This window comes from Antechinus flavipes, chromosome 3, assembly GCF_016432865.1.
Source record: "Antechinus flavipes isolate AdamAnt ecotype Samford, QLD, Australia chromosome 3, AdamAnt_v2, whole genome shotgun sequence".
Taxonomy (NCBI): Eukaryota; Metazoa; Chordata; class Mammalia; order Dasyuromorphia; family Dasyuridae; genus Antechinus; species Antechinus flavipes.
The window spans coordinates 531,986,162-532,001,979 of NC_067400.1; the positions used below are offsets into that span (position 1 = coordinate 531,986,162).

The following is a 15,818-nucleotide window of genomic DNA, read 5'->3' on the forward strand; positions in this document are numbered from 1 at the left end:
CAATAGTGTGTAAAATGGATACATAGCACTAACTGAAGCCAGAGGAATGAAGATCATTCATAAATGAGGATATTAGGGAAGGCTTCTTGGAGGAGATGGCATCTGATCTAGGGAGTATTTCAAAAAGCAGACGTTGCAGATTGGTGGGAGTAGGAGGGGACTGTGCAAAAGAAAGGGAAAGAGAAAGTAAATGAAATGCATATTCTAGGTTTAGGGAATGACAATAGTTAAGTCACAGAAAGTGGGAAAATATTGGGTCATTACAAGAGACAGCATCCCAGACCTGCCTGTATTCTCTTTCATTTTCTGTATCAATTTCTCCATTCGTGCTTCTTAGGGCCCCAAGGGGTAGCTAGGTGACTAGCTGTGAATAGAGTTCTGGGCCTGGAGGCAGAAAGACTCATCTTTCTGAGTTCAAACCTGACCTCAGACTCTAATTGTGTGATCCTGACAAGTTACTTAACTTTGCTTGCCTCAGTTCTCATCTGGAAAATGAACCAGAGAAGGAAATGGCAAACTACTCCAGTGTCTCAGTCAAGAAAACCCCAATTGTGATAAAATAGTCATACAAGACTAAAATGCCTAACAATAAAAACAATCACAATGTCACTTACTAATATAGGTATGCTATATGTTGATTCTCTTAAAAAAAAAACTCTCTTTCCTTATTAATTTAACCAGGTGTTAGTTATTAGCTAATAAGTGAAGCAGCTAGTTGGTTTAGTGAATAAATTTCTAGATTTGGAATCCAGAAGACAGTACCAATCCGCTTCAGTTACTCAGAAGCCATGTAACTGTGGGACAATCACTTCAATTTTAAGTGTTCTTTCAACTATAAAATGGAGATAGCATCTATATCATAGGTTTGTTTTGAAGATGAACTGAGATAACTTGATAGTTCTGCAAACCTTAAAACATCTTATAAATGCTAAGTGTTATGATGATCATCACAGACTAAATAATTCTGGATCAGGGCTATACATGGATACATATAAATGGACCCAGAGCCCTGAATGACCATCATGAAAATAGCCCTGATGAAAATTCTAAGTGTTTTCTCTGCCCTGAGTATTTGCAGCCACAAGAGGACAAAGAAGGTAAAGATCTTGGTGCTTATATTTAGCACAGTATCCTTCAAAGGGTATTAGTTAGACATGATGTAAAGAGAGCAAAACTCCAAGAGTCCCAAGTCTGCCACTCATTTGTTGTATGATGTCAGGAAAGTTATCCTCTTGCCATCAACCTTGGGTTCTTTATAAAATTAAAGAGCCAGACTAAATAATTGCTTGAGGCTCTATTTAGTTTGAAATTTCTAGGAGCCAATTCTTTTTCTGCATATTTTCCCTGGCTGCCTATTTCTGGTGTGTGTGGGGGTATTCAGAATACTGAAAGTCTAAAGCATCACAGAACAGAGCAAAAGAAACACTTTTTGCAGTGTTTCTGTTTAATATAATACTCAATCTTATCTTCCTGGAGGAAAGGGGACAGGATTTATTTAGAGGCTGCTACCTATCAACCTCAGGAAAGTCAGCCAAGGGGAAAATATGTCTGTTGATCAGGGATACCACATTAAACAGATGTAGAAGGTTTTGAGGCATTATTTTATCTTTTTTTCCCTTTACAGGGCTAACCTCTGGAGAACAGATAGGCATATATATCAGATTGCAGGTTCACTTTGAGCTTTCTAATACCTCGAATATATTCAAGGCCAGTATATAAAATTGTACCACATTTGGAGGAAGATGGAAGGATAGAAAGGTGAATAAAAAATCTAAAAGGATAGTACACTGAAGCATGGTCATAGCATAACAAAATCACAAATTCAGAAGGGGGAAAAACCCTAGACGTGGTCTAGCTCGACTTGCTCAATTTATAAATGAGAAAATGAAACCAAAAGATGTAAAGTGACTTGGCCAAAGTGAAACAGGCCATAAATGCCAGAGGTAAGGTTTAAACCCATGTTATATGATTATATCATTCTAATGTTATATGTTTTAATTTTGTTTTTTTAGAATATTAAAAACATATACAGGGGATTGCTTCATTTTATAGAAGAACAGGCTTGTCCAAGACTACTTTAAACTATCAAAATTATCATTTTCATTAAGAATAGATTTTATTATTGCCTCTAAAAATTGAAATACTCCTTGGAAAAAAAAAAGAACTCTATGATTTCAAATAGTTTTGATTTATATACAAACTAAAAGGGTAGTTATCCATGATTCATTTTTTGGTTAGGAACACTTATAAAGGCCCTCTAGAATTTTGCATTTCCTTCTTCCTTTAATCAACTTAAACATGTGTAACAAAGAGTTCTTGCTATAAAGACTATGTACTTATCCTATTCCAGAATAAAATTTTCCAAAAAGTAGAATTAATACATTGACTTCTAATGAGATTTATTTGAAATCTTTTCACTGTAAGTTAATTTTGTCATTCAGGCAGTACTTTAAAAGGAGGAAATGTTCTTATGTAACATGTCTAAAGTATCCCTAGGGGATCTCAAAATCTTTTTCTATTAAATAGACCTGAAAATTATACTAACTAGAACATGAAGAGGGAAAAACAAGATATAGAACATTTAGGGAGCAAGGAGACTGGGAAAGTTAAAGAGATCAGCTGAAGGTCACTTAATAAGTCAGTTGACAAAGGTAACATTCCACTTCTTAGTCAAAAGGAATATCAAAATAATTATGATTCCCAATAAGAATGTATTACATTTTTAATATGAAAAATACTTTGTTTTTAATTTGATCCTTTGGATATGGACTTGCTTTAAAATGCAACAGAGCATGGAAAAGATTTTTATATTCCATCCTATGATCAGGTCATTTTCTCTTAAATGCCAAACATGGTACCCCCTTCTTGATTATTATCATTCTTGATCCCTTGTAGCCTTTGACTCTGCAGACCATCATCCTCTCTCACTTCGATATTCTCTCCTACATGAATGTTTGTTATACTTCATTCTCCTAGTTCACCTCTTCCCATTCATTTGCTCCTTCCAGTCTCTTTGTTGATCCAAGTCTAAATTGTCTAGTTAGGGATGTACTTCAGCATTTTCCTGAGTCCTATCCTCTTTATCTCCTGGGTTCTTTCAAGGTGATTTAATCAAGTCCTATGAGTATAATCATCATCTCGATGAAGATGACATTCAGAGAGAAATATCTAGCCCTCATTGTTGAAAAGTCTCAGTACCACATCAGCAACTGATTATTGAATATCGCCAAATGAATATCCTTGAGGTAGCCTCCATTTCATAATGAAAATAAAAATCCCCAACTCATTATCTTTCCTTCAAAACCTCTCCATATTCTAACTTCCAAATTTTTGTTGAAGGTGTCCTTGTTTCAGTCCCCAGGTTCAAAACACAAGTTACAGAGCCTACTGTATACAGATGCATTTCAGAAGAGCTATAAAAATTAACTATAATTTGAATTTTTGAGGGTACATAGGAAAGATCTCCATATTTTATTTGCATTTTTAAGAAAAACCAAGGAATTCAGAAACAGATACCAGCTTTTTATAAAATATAAGAGAATCAAAGGAAGAAACAAACTTTCAAAGATCTTTTAATATTTGATCTTAGCTCAATGTTAGCTTTCAGAAAGGACAGACCACATAATTAAAAAAAAAAAAATTCACCTGACTAGTTAACTAGCTCAGGTCTCAGGCTAGCAAGTATGTAGAATTTTCTTTAATTCTGTTGGTATTTTCTGTTCAGAAGTGTGAACTTGGCATCTAAGAGATTAGGTTTCCAAATTGATATTGCTCGAAGTTAAGTTTCTGCTCAAAACATTTTCCTTCTGTTCAATATTCCTATATCACTAGAACAAGATTGGCGAACTCGGCTAAGGCATGCCTGAGATTTGGGACAAAAATGATTTAGAAAACATTGACTTGCCCCTTATCTAAAGGAGTCAGGAACCCCGTGACATGTTTTCTATCACCCAAGGCCTTATTAGTATATGTGAGCACTTTCTTTCCTTAGTAGAAATGGAAAGAAAAAAACAGATATAATAAAAAAGGCAAGTGTGTGATATAAGGAAAATATAGAAGAAAAGAAAAAATAAGGAAGGAGAATGTGGGAGAGGAAAATATAGGAAAGGGAGAAGATATCACAATTGAAAAGGGGAGAGAAGACAGAAAAAAGGGAGAAAGAGAAGGGAAAAAAGTGAAATAGAGAAGACAGGCAAGGTATTAGATAAAGAGGGAAGAATAAAGGAGAGAGGAGAAAGAAGAAAGAGAAAGAGAAGAGTAGGAGAGTAGGGGAAAAGGGAAAGAGAGAAACAATAGGAGAGAGAGATGTAAAAAAAGAGGGGGGAATAAAGAACAAATCTACTTGAGATATTATAGGATATCTTTTGGTTTACTATTATTTTTATAGTAGTTGAATATAGATTTATACTTAATGATACAATTTATCACTGAAATAAAGAGTACTGTTGAAATTTTTGCAGGAAATAATTCTCGATATCAGTATCTTCTAATGAAGAAAGCTAAGGACTTTGTTCTTCCTTGAATTTTATAGAATATGATTTTATATCCACTGCATCACCTAATGAACAACTCAATAAATTTGCATAACCACTAATTGTACAAAGGCCTTGAGAGAGGTGCTGTATAAAATGCAATCAATACCCATCCCTTGTCCTCTGGGTTCTTACAATTTAATGAAAAAATAAAAATTTGACATATTAGAGGTAAACAAATTCCCTTGTTACATGATAGCATGGGATAGAACAATGACGAGATCAAGACAAGACAAAGAGAGGTAAAGAGTGGATGAAATCATTTTTATCTGGGGAAAATCAAGATGAATGAAGCATTTCAACAGTGGGACACATAGGACAATTTTCTCAGCACAAGAGACAACCTGTTTGTTTAAATACTAGGCATGTAGTAAAAACAAGAGAAGTTTTAGTTGGCAGTCCAGTTGGTAAACTTATATTTGAAGGACAACAGTGTGAAATGATTCTGTAAAGGCAGGCTGAAGAGAGATCATGGAGTATCTTATATTCTAAGCTAAGGTGTCCTCATATTATACACAACAACAAATAGCCACTGAAGGTTTTTAAGCAACGTAGTGACAAGGTTGGATTTAATATGCACAGGGATTATTTAAGCATCTGTGTGAAAAATATTCATTAGACATGCATTCGGGGGTTGTAGTTGGGCCATTTCAGTCACAACTGACTCTTCATGACCATATTTGGAGTTTTCTTGGCAAAGATACTAAATGGATTTGTCACTTCCTTCTCTAGCTTATTTTACAGATGAGAAAACCGAGGCAAAAAATGGTTAAGTGACTTGTCCAGAGTCACACAGCTAGTACATATCTGAGGCCAGACTTGAACTCAGGAAGATGATTCTTCTTGATGTCAGGTCTGGGACTCTATCCACTGTTTCGCTTGGCTACTTTATCTGGAATAGGGATGGCACAGGTGGCACAGAAGATATGATGGAAGGCCAGGACTAGAAGCTCCTGGATTTGATAGAGAACAGCCCCTTGCTGATATGGGAAGGAATATGAAATGAGAGAATTGAAACTAGAACAGGTATGATGTTCTTGGAGAACACAGAATGATCAAAGGATAAAAAGATTATTATAAGGGTCACCAGCTTCAAGAATAAGGAGACAGTGGGAAATTTAAGAGGACAAGAAATTTTGATCATAAAGTGGAAGTTCAAAATTCCTGCTTTTGGTTTCTTTCTTATCCGACTCATCCTCCACATAGCTACCAAAATGGAATTATTAAAATACAGATGAAATCATGTAACTTTCTTACTTAAATATTTTCAATGGTTCCCTGTTTTTTATAGGAGAAATTACACAATCCCCAAGCTGACATTTAAAGTCCTTCACAATATGGATCACTCTGTTTTTACAGTGTTATGGCCTAGACCCTAAACCCTTTCCACTGACTCCATATTTCAGTTAAGCCAGCCTATTGTTTCCCATATATAATACATCTCTTTGCTCCACACTGCCACAGAAGTACTTGTGCAAGTCTTAAAGACAACCAGTTTTTACTCCTACATCTTAAAATCCCTTTAAATGGTATCTTCAGGGAAAACTTGGCTACCATGAATGGAGCCTTGGGTATATTTTAAATGGAAGCATTTTGTTATTCTCTTCCTTCATGTTCATTTCCCTTTGGTTTTAGAAACATTCAATGAGAGTGAGAATTATCTGCATAACTAACCATGGATTTAGCAAATATTAAAAGACAAGGCCAGAATTAATTGTAGGAAGCATCTTATGAGATTAACTCATATGGATAAAATAGAAGACACACACACATGCACACACAAAGTCAGATGATTCTTTTATTCTGTAATTTTCAAAAGGAAATCAAGAGAAAAATTATACTCACATAAGGAATAGTATCCAAAGTATCTGTGTTGACAATAATAGGAGCAGGGCTGGCCTAAAAAGGGGGAAAAGAAAATACTTATAATACTGAAACGTATATCACTCCAAACAAGGACTAGGTTGCTCACATTTCTTTCTAACCACATTTAAAATAAAATACCATGACAGTAAGAAATAACACTCTCCTATGAATTTCCCTTCACTTCTGCAGAGTCCTTTCACATCCTCTGAGATTGGTGCTATTCTGCAAAAGAGCCATTCTGGGAATCTGAATAAGAGATAACATTTCTGACATTTTCCCCCTAACAATAATTGTTTTGCAGTAGAAAATGCAAACGACAGGGAAATTGGCACAATTAAACCATGTCTGACATTTACAAAACTCGTCTTTAGCTCTAGCATCACTGCTCTTTAAGGGATGTGTACTTAACAAGAAATGTTTTCACCAGTAACTTAATGGGTCATTTTGTTTGATGACATCTATACCTAATAAAGTCCTCAACAGCCTGAGCTTTAGCATATGCCAAAGGTACAGAGCACATCTTTGCTCTGTTATTTTTTATTATCTATGTTATTTTTATTTCTATGTATACAATTCCCCCGTCTCTGTTTCTCATTCTCATTGTCTCTGTTTGTGTCTGCCTCTGTCTCTCTCCTTCCATCTATCTATCTATCTATCTATCTATCTGTCTGTCTGTATCTATTTAGATATATAGATACATGTATATGCACATGTGTGCTTATGTGCATAAATAGTTAATTTAGATTGTGACTTTATCAATTTGGCAGTATTCTGGTATTCCCTTCATTGGTAAAAATCTGGAACTCTTCTGTAACTTTTTTTTCTTCTTTCTGATCACTGGAACTCCCTTTCTCACTGTCAAGAAATTCATGACTTAACCTTAATGCTGATCAAAACAGAAACTCTGACATGCTCTGAGCTAATTGGTTCTCCCTTACATTGCCTTTTCTCCCTCCCTTCCTTCTTCCCCCTCCCAAAAGATGGTTACTAACTATATTGGTACTAGAAACAGTACAGATATCTGATTTGCATGATCCTATTTCAGGGATTCAGGATTTCATAAGGAATTTACCAGTCTTAGACTTTACCCACCTCTATTAGAGACTGTGAGTATATACTACCACATCTGATAAAATAATTTTAAAATAAATTTCATTTATATATTTAACTTTAGGCCATAAAAATTCTCATTCTATTTGTATTCTCTGTCAGGTAGCCAACTCTTATAACTGAAAATAAAAAAGAGAGGGAAATAGCTCAGCAAAACTAACCAACATAGTGTAAAAGTCTGTAATCATATGCAACATTTCATACCCATAGTTCCTGACTTTTGCAAAACAGGGCAAGGAGGTTCCTTATCAAATCTATCAGTTGATGCTGTCTGTAACTCAGAGTCTTAGCAGATTGCCTGGGCCACTGATATGTTAAATGACTTGCCCTGAGTGACACAGTTAGTATATGTCACAAGCAATATATAACCCAAGTTCTTCCCACTATAAGATGGATCCTTTAGTCACTGGGCCATGCTACTTCTATATCTGTAAGATATCAAAAAATCAATCTAACATGATCTAAAAGAATTCTAGGCATACCATGCATTTCTTCATGAAAACTTTTGTATCTCCCATAAAAAAGGTTATGTAGAATCTGAGTAAGGATGATACAGAAGGGCTACAAGCAAAGTCATTAAAAAGTACAAGATGGTAATCTCCATTTGTATTGAAAAATCTGACTTCATGAATAGTGAATAGACAGAACTTCATTTTCTGGTTTTGAAATTTTTCAAGGGGAAAAGATCTTCCTATGTTAGTGAATCTCCAATCTCCCACCCAAGCTATCGATTTCATTTAGATAAAATATCTATTACCTTGACTTACTGGGAATGTTATATAAATCATAGAATGATTGTCAAAAACATAACTTTAGGGACAGATAATTAACTGGGATCTTTGAATTAAATTTTCCCTGTACATCTCAACAACAGCAAAAAGGAACAGGGTAGTAGCCTATGAATTTGAATGAATAGTTGGATTTGGTGTCAGAAGTGTGACTGAGGAAGTCAGTTATCCTCCTCTGGTCTTACTTTCATGATTTATAAAATAAGGATCATAAACTGAAAGATCTTGATGAAATCTCTTCTTATTTTGAATTTTGCCTCTTTGTGATACCAGCTATGTGACCATCAGTCAGTTATTTAATCTCCCTAGTCTTCAGTTTGCTCAACTGCACACATGGTAGTTTGATTTTACTGTGACCTCCACCTTTCCTTCTAATTCAAACCTTTGATCTTCTGTCCCTTAATTTACATAGCTGTAGCAAAAGTTTGAATTTCAACCAAATACCAAGTTCATATTTCAGCCAAAGGTATGGGAAATTAGTACTTACTTTATTTCCCTGAATTATTTCCAATTTTGCTGTGCTAATGATCTACAGCAGATAATTAATTGTAGATAAACAAGAGATATAACAAGCTATATTCTAGCCAAGAGACACTTACATGGCTCTCAGGAGGCAAAGAATAAGAGAAGTCTGTCAGAGAAGATAGAGAAGAGAACCACAGAATTCTTGGAAAACTTACAGAGAAGAAACGTCATCAGTGAGTAACACAGACTTCAGAAAAATTGGGGAAAGACTTTTAGAAGATTCATTTTCTAGACCCATCATTCATGACTCTCCTGCTCAACAACCTACCATGGCTCCCTATTTTCTACAAAAGCAAAGCCAAATTCTTCTTTATGGCCTCCAAAGTTTCCTAGACCATAAATTCAATGGAGTTAAGTACTATGCCTTATCTCAATATTTTATTTATTCTTTTTGAAACCTAGAACAATTCTTTCCTCACTTAATAAAAGGCTGCTGTCATTTAAACTACATCCCCCATACAACAATTCCTATTGAATTTCACTTTCTCTGAATGTCTCCTCTGATCTAGTTGGGCAGCCCATCCACTTTCTATTGGATATGCTACAAATGTTCCTACTTTTTTATGCCTTTGTACATGCTCTTGCTTCTACATTGAATATATCCTTTCTTCTCTACTTCCTTAAATTCTTCTAGTCTCAAGAGAAGTTCCACTCTCTCTAGGAAACCTCCTCTGATGACTTTAGCCTGTCACACCAGGCACCATTTTTCTCTGAATTGCTATTGTAGTTTGATTTAGAATGACATAGTCAAAAGTTATATGTCCTTTCTAGCTTTTCCTCATGTACAAGACCTATCTCCACACTGAGACTATAAACTCCTTACAGGAAGGAAGGAGAAATACTTTTCTCATATTGTTCAGAGTGCCAGCATAGTATACCATAAATGCTTATGCAATCAAATTGATGAGCATTTATTAAGCACCGAGTGTTTGTGAGAAAGTTCAATGCATTGGAAGTATAAGTGCCAAATATAGAAATGAGAATTGCCTTCAAAGGTTTATTCATACCTTTATTTGTCTATAGATATCGATAAACATTATCTATCTAGGTCAGGTCTATGATGTAATATATCAATTTATCTATATTATTTTATTTATGTATTTGTATATGTACATCCATATATGTATGCATGCATATGTGTATTTGGATAAATTGAGAGTAAAAACTCTGAGTGACAAACTCTAGAGGGTTGCCTGAGGATATTAAATTATTTACTCAGGTCACATGGCCAACATATGTCAAAGACTAGACTTGAAATCAAGTCTTTTCTGACTCCAAGGTTGGCTCTCCATCTACTATATCTTACATAAATACATAAATATATACAAAATAAACATGAGGTGATTTTAGGAGCTAGCCACATACAACCAGTAGCAAAAGCAATACTTGAATGGAAGCCTCCTCTAAAAGGGCTTGAAATGTACATATATAGTCTAAACAAAGACAAAGCATGGAAGCAGGGAGGCTACACTTTTCCGAAATGCAAGGGGTCTACCCTGACTGCAATAAAGTTAAAATGAGATAAAAAAATTAAAGTTAAACTGTAGGTCATGTTGAGGCTATTTATAGAAGTTATATATTACCCATATGGGAGCTGTAAGCCTGGAGGCAATCAGGAGAAAATGGATTTTTCAACCCAGAGTGTAAAGTGCACTTTCTATAGTACAGAGTGTGCCAGTTGTTCTGCCCCTAAATCTAGGGCCTGTGGTTTTCAAGACAATCTACATAGGATATATCCTCTCAATTACAAATGCTCAAGTCTCATATATAGAGAAAGGTAAGTGAAGCATCTACATAATTAGGAAAGTGCCTAAACTGCCAAGATAGAAGCCTCAATATCAACTTTTACAATCTCAAAGTGCTATGAAAATGCTCACTCTCATCCTCATCTTCAATCTCATCCTCACCATGTTATAGAATTGCAGCTCTAAACAATGAACAGATTAGGACCTGACAAAACAAAGTCTACTTTTGTTCAACAAACATTTCTTTTTTTTTTTTTTAATTTTTATTTAATAATTACTTTATATTGACAGAATCCATGCCCGGGTAATTTTTTTTTTTTACAACATTATTCTTTGCACTCGTTTCTGTTCCAATTTTTTTCCCCTCCCTCCCTCCACCCCCTCCCCTAGACGGCAAGCAGTCCTTTATATGTTTGATACAACAAACATTTCTTAAGTATTAATTCCATGGGTCACCCTGTGCTGGGTTTACAAGGATAAAAATAAAAATTACATAATCCCTCCCCTTAAGGAACTTGTCATCTAGCAAGAAGTTCAAGGAAGGGGTAGAGATTTCATTGTCCTTGTTTGCAGAATGGGTGGTTTGGGCTAGATGATTTCTGAGGTCTTTTTCAAATTTATCATCCAGGGTTTCCATAATTTGTGGATTTGTTTGTTTTTCCTTTATTTTACTTTGTTTTCCAATCTTGGGGACTCTTCAGCTCATGGAATTTATGAACTAGGGGTCAAGACAGAAGTACACATAATAAACAGAAATGGATATTAGGGCATGATCTCATTAAGAGGGTCAAACACATGCTGCCTACAACACTGCTGAGTGGCAGAACCAGATTAAAATGTGATCAGGAAATCTTTAACAAAAATAGCAATATAATAACACTTAATACTACATTTTAAAATTGAGTCATCATGTGGCCAGTAGATCTCCTTATGTATGAATTAGTAGCCCCCTTCTTTTTTTGAATGTGACACCACTGATATAGTCCATAGCAAAGTCAAACTTACTCCTTGTTGAGAGATAAAACATTCAAAAGGGAAGAGTCTTCTATTCCTGACAATAGAGGATTAATATCTACGTTCTCTCCTTTTTTTCCTTCTCTTCCTTCCTTTCCTCTCTTTTTTTCTTTCTTTTTCTCACACACTCACATATGTAGTAAAATATGTAATAAGAAGAATATTGACACAGAGTTAAAAGCCCAGTTTCTCTTGATTTTTACCATTTGTAATATTAGCTATGTAACCCTGGCCAAATCATTTCTCCCCTTTTAGTCTTCAGTTTCCTCACCACAAAATGAGGGGTTTGTGATGTATATGTTGATCTAATATATTCCTAACAAGTGGTGGTGCAGCCTTTGTTTTAAGATTTTTAATAAAAACAAGACCACTCTTTCTATTTTGAATGGCTCTAAGATTGGTCAGTTTTCCTTGCATTGAACTTAAATGGATATCTTAGAAGTTTTCATGCATTGCTGCTTCCTTTAGGATCAAGCAAAAATATAACACTTCTTCTAAAGGATCATCCTTCAAATATAATGAAGAATCATTCATAAACTTCTTTAAACTAAATATAAACCATTCTAATTCCATGATCTCTAATCTTTTCCCATTCCTGGTTATCTTTTTTCTGGGAATACCCTATCTTGTATATACCCTTTCTAAAAACTGGTGCCCACAATTAATAAGACTATACATTTCTTATATGGTCTCATGAGGACACAGAGCAACGTAAATCATAGAAATTGAAGAGAAATATTCTATAGATCAATGTTATCTATCTATCTGTATTTATTTATATCTACACAAATTGCAATTTGTATGACAGGCTATATGGTATATGTTTTTGGATTTACGCATGTTCCCAAGTCCATCATTTACAAAGGAATATACGCATATTAAAAATATGCATTCACACACACTTAAAACATATATATTACATAAAGTATGTGCTTATATGTATGTGGAATTATTGTTCTCTAGTTGTTTCATGCTTTCTAATTCTTCATAATGGGATTTTCTTGGCAAAGATTTGGGAGTGGTTTGCCATTTTTTTTTCTTCAGCTCATTTTACAGATAAGGAAAGTGAGGCAAAGAAAGCAGAATCACAGAACTAAAAAATGTCTGAAGCAAGATTTGAACTCAGGTCTTCCTGACTTCAGACTTGGTATGAAATGACAATCTTATACTACATTCATGAAAATCCCAGGCAGATTTTGTATGGAATATTTTGTCTGGTTCAGGCCACCAACTTTTTAGCAGAGCATTGAGAAAATAGAATAAATCCAGAGGAAAAGAAGGAAATGATTTTAAGAGAACTCAAAATGACATCATATGAAAATTTGCCAGGGGAAATATTAATTTAATCTCATAACTGATTATATCATTTTTATGAGACAGGAATGTAATATAATGAGTAGAGATCTGGGCTTGGACTCAGGAAATCCTCAGTTCAAATTTGACTTCAGACACTTAATACCTGATTGACACTGGACTAGCCAATTTATCTTCCACAATTTCCTCAACTCTAAAATAGGGATAAGAGTAGCATTTGCATCTTATCAGAATTGTTGTGAGGATCAAATAAGATAATATTTATGAAGTGCTTATCAGAGTTCCAGGCACATAAAAAGTGTTTAATAAATTCTTGTTCCTTCCCCCTTTTAGACTTTTAGAATTTATAACTCATAGTTGTTAGTGCTTTGAAATTATATTATTTTTGCTTTTACTTTTTTGTGTATTTGTATGTATACAGTTGTTTCCTCTCCCTCAGTCAAATATAAATTTTCTAAGGGCAAGGAATAGTTTCTTCTTGTTATACTGGCATCCAACATTATATACGGCACATATTTGGTATTTAATTTCTTCTTGATACTTCCATAACTAAGATGCACATCAATAAGTGTGTTAAAAGAAAATTTAGAGGTAATGATAATTATTTTTTTCAAGTTTTCTCATGTGGAAGAGGGATTAGAATTAGGTAAAAAAGAATGAAATACAGGAACTATTGTTTTTATGTATAAAAGGGAAGATTTGGATTCAGTATAAGAAAATTCACTTTGAGAAATTATTTTTTTCAATGTGGTTTTGCAGGAAACATTGTGAACATCAATGGGAGACTTGGTCCATAACCACATGGATGTGTCAGCATGCACAGAGCTACCAAAGATGAGTAGAAGCATCACAGATGCAAATTGAGACAAAAGGCTCACTCATCATTAAACTCTTTATTATTCTTCACACCTGATCAGAAACTTCAACTAATTACAACCATCTAAAGCAATCTCAAAAGAAACTCTGACAGTAATCATCTAGCTACAGAGGCATAGAAGGCTTTGTCTTATATCAATGGCAGCAATGCCCTGACTAATTAAATAAGAGCTTTTGAAGTAATGAGAAAATCAACCAACAAGCATTTATTAACCTATTATTATGTGCCAGGCACTGTCCAAGGTACTAAGGAAAAGAAAAAAAAAATGAAATTTTACCTATCCTCAAAGAACTTGCATTCTAAAATGGGATACAATCTTGACATATATGAAAAAATAAAATCAAAGTGTTTTGGGGCATGGGGATATGCACTGGCAACTCAGAGAAATCAGAAAAGGACATATATTAAACAGCCCTTGTTGCCTCTTTTTTTTTGACTTTTGATTTCCCTAGCTTTCTTTAAAACTTAGGTTCAGCTAAAAACCCTAGAGTCAAGGGAAAAAAAATAAGAAGATGAGAAATAGCTAAGTGATAATTCTATCTCAATAATCCCAAGATCACATTGGTTATTTAATTTTAGGAATTTTGCCAATAAATACTAGAATGGTTTGTGACAAATATTAGTTCTACAGTCAGAAAGACAACTGAAAAGTCACTGGAGATCTAATCTCCTAGTTGAAAGTGTCTTCACTCTCAAACAGCCTTATATTTAACTACATAGTGTGTGTGTGTGTGTGTGTGTGTGTGTGTGTGTGTGTGTGTAATATATATATAATTTATCCACTTCTAATTTGTGTTGTATATATTAATATATTCATTTGTTGTCTTTCCTATTAGAATGTATGCTCTTAGAGCTGATACCATGACTTTGTGTTTCTTTGTATCTCCAGTGCTTAGCACAATGTTTGGCAAATAGTAACTGCTTAACATAAGTTTGTTGAATGATTATATTGAGATTTGAAGGAAGTTAGGGCTTCAAATAGCTAGCGATGAGAAGGCAGTGAATTTGAGGCATTGCTGATAGTATGGGCAAAGTTGAAGAGATGGATGATGAAGTGACATTGATAACCATACTAATTTGAGCAGAAAAACTTACTGTGATCTCACTGGCCTTTTCATCTACAGAAGAGTAAGACACATTTATATCTACAGTCATTTGGTGAATTCTTACTACTGCTACACCTACTATGGGGTCAGTTTATGTGGGAGAATTTGATTACTCTTTTTTTCTAGTAAATTTATTATTTTTGAAAACGCATTGTTTTATGACTCATGTTGGGAGAGAAAAATCAGAGAAAAAGGAAAAAACCATGGGAGAGATTTAAAAAACAGAAAAAAGAAGTGAACATAGCATATGTCGGTTTATATTCAGTCTCCTTAGTCCTTTTTCTGGATGCAAATGGCATTTCCATCCAAAGTCTATTGGGATTGCTTTGGATCACTACACCACTGAGACGATATAATTGATCACAAAACACTCTTGCTGTTATTATGTATAGTATTTTCTTGGTTCTGCTTGTTTTGTTCAGCATCAGTTCATGTAAACCCTTCCAGGCCTATCCAGAATCAGTTTGTTCATCATTTTTATAGAACAATAATATTCCATTACTTTCATATACTACAACTTGTTCAGCCATCCCCCAATTGATGAGCATCTACTCATTTTCCAATTCTTTGCTACTACAAAAAGAGCAGCTACAAACATTTTTTTTTGCACATGTGGGTCCTTTTCCATCCTTTATGATTTTCTTGGGATACAGGATCAACATTGCTGGTTCAAAGGTATAAACAGTTTTATAGATCTTTGGGCACAGTTCCAAATGGCTCTCCAGAATGGTTGGATTGGATTTGATTACTCTATTATCTTTGTAGCAGAAATTTTGGATGACAGGGAGTAAGAATGATATTGTTGTTCCTAATAGTTTGATGGATGCTAAGACTAGAAAGTGGAAAGAAAGAATAGTACTTGATATGAACAAATTATTTGGAGAGGCCAGCAGAGAGAGAAGGATCCAAGAGATAAGTCTGAAGGATGCTAGAATTTACAG

The 15,818-nt window shown here is 34.5% G+C and overlaps 1 protein-coding gene across 14 annotated transcripts in view; it reads right to left on the reverse strand.

Moving 5' to 3' along the window:
- The window catches only part of DLG2 (discs large MAGUK scaffold protein 2), a 2,591,935-nt gene that overhangs the window by 950,695 nt on the left and 1,625,422 nt on the right, over positions 1–15,818 (reverse strand). For all 14 annotated transcript variants that reach the window (XM_051987236.1, XM_051987235.1, XM_051987234.1 and 11 more), the window contains one exon: positions 6,378–6,431. In XM_051987236.1, coding sequence (XP_051843196.1) covers positions 6,378–6,431 — 54 coding nt within the window. The remainder of the gene's footprint in view (positions 1–6,377; positions 6,432–15,818) is intronic.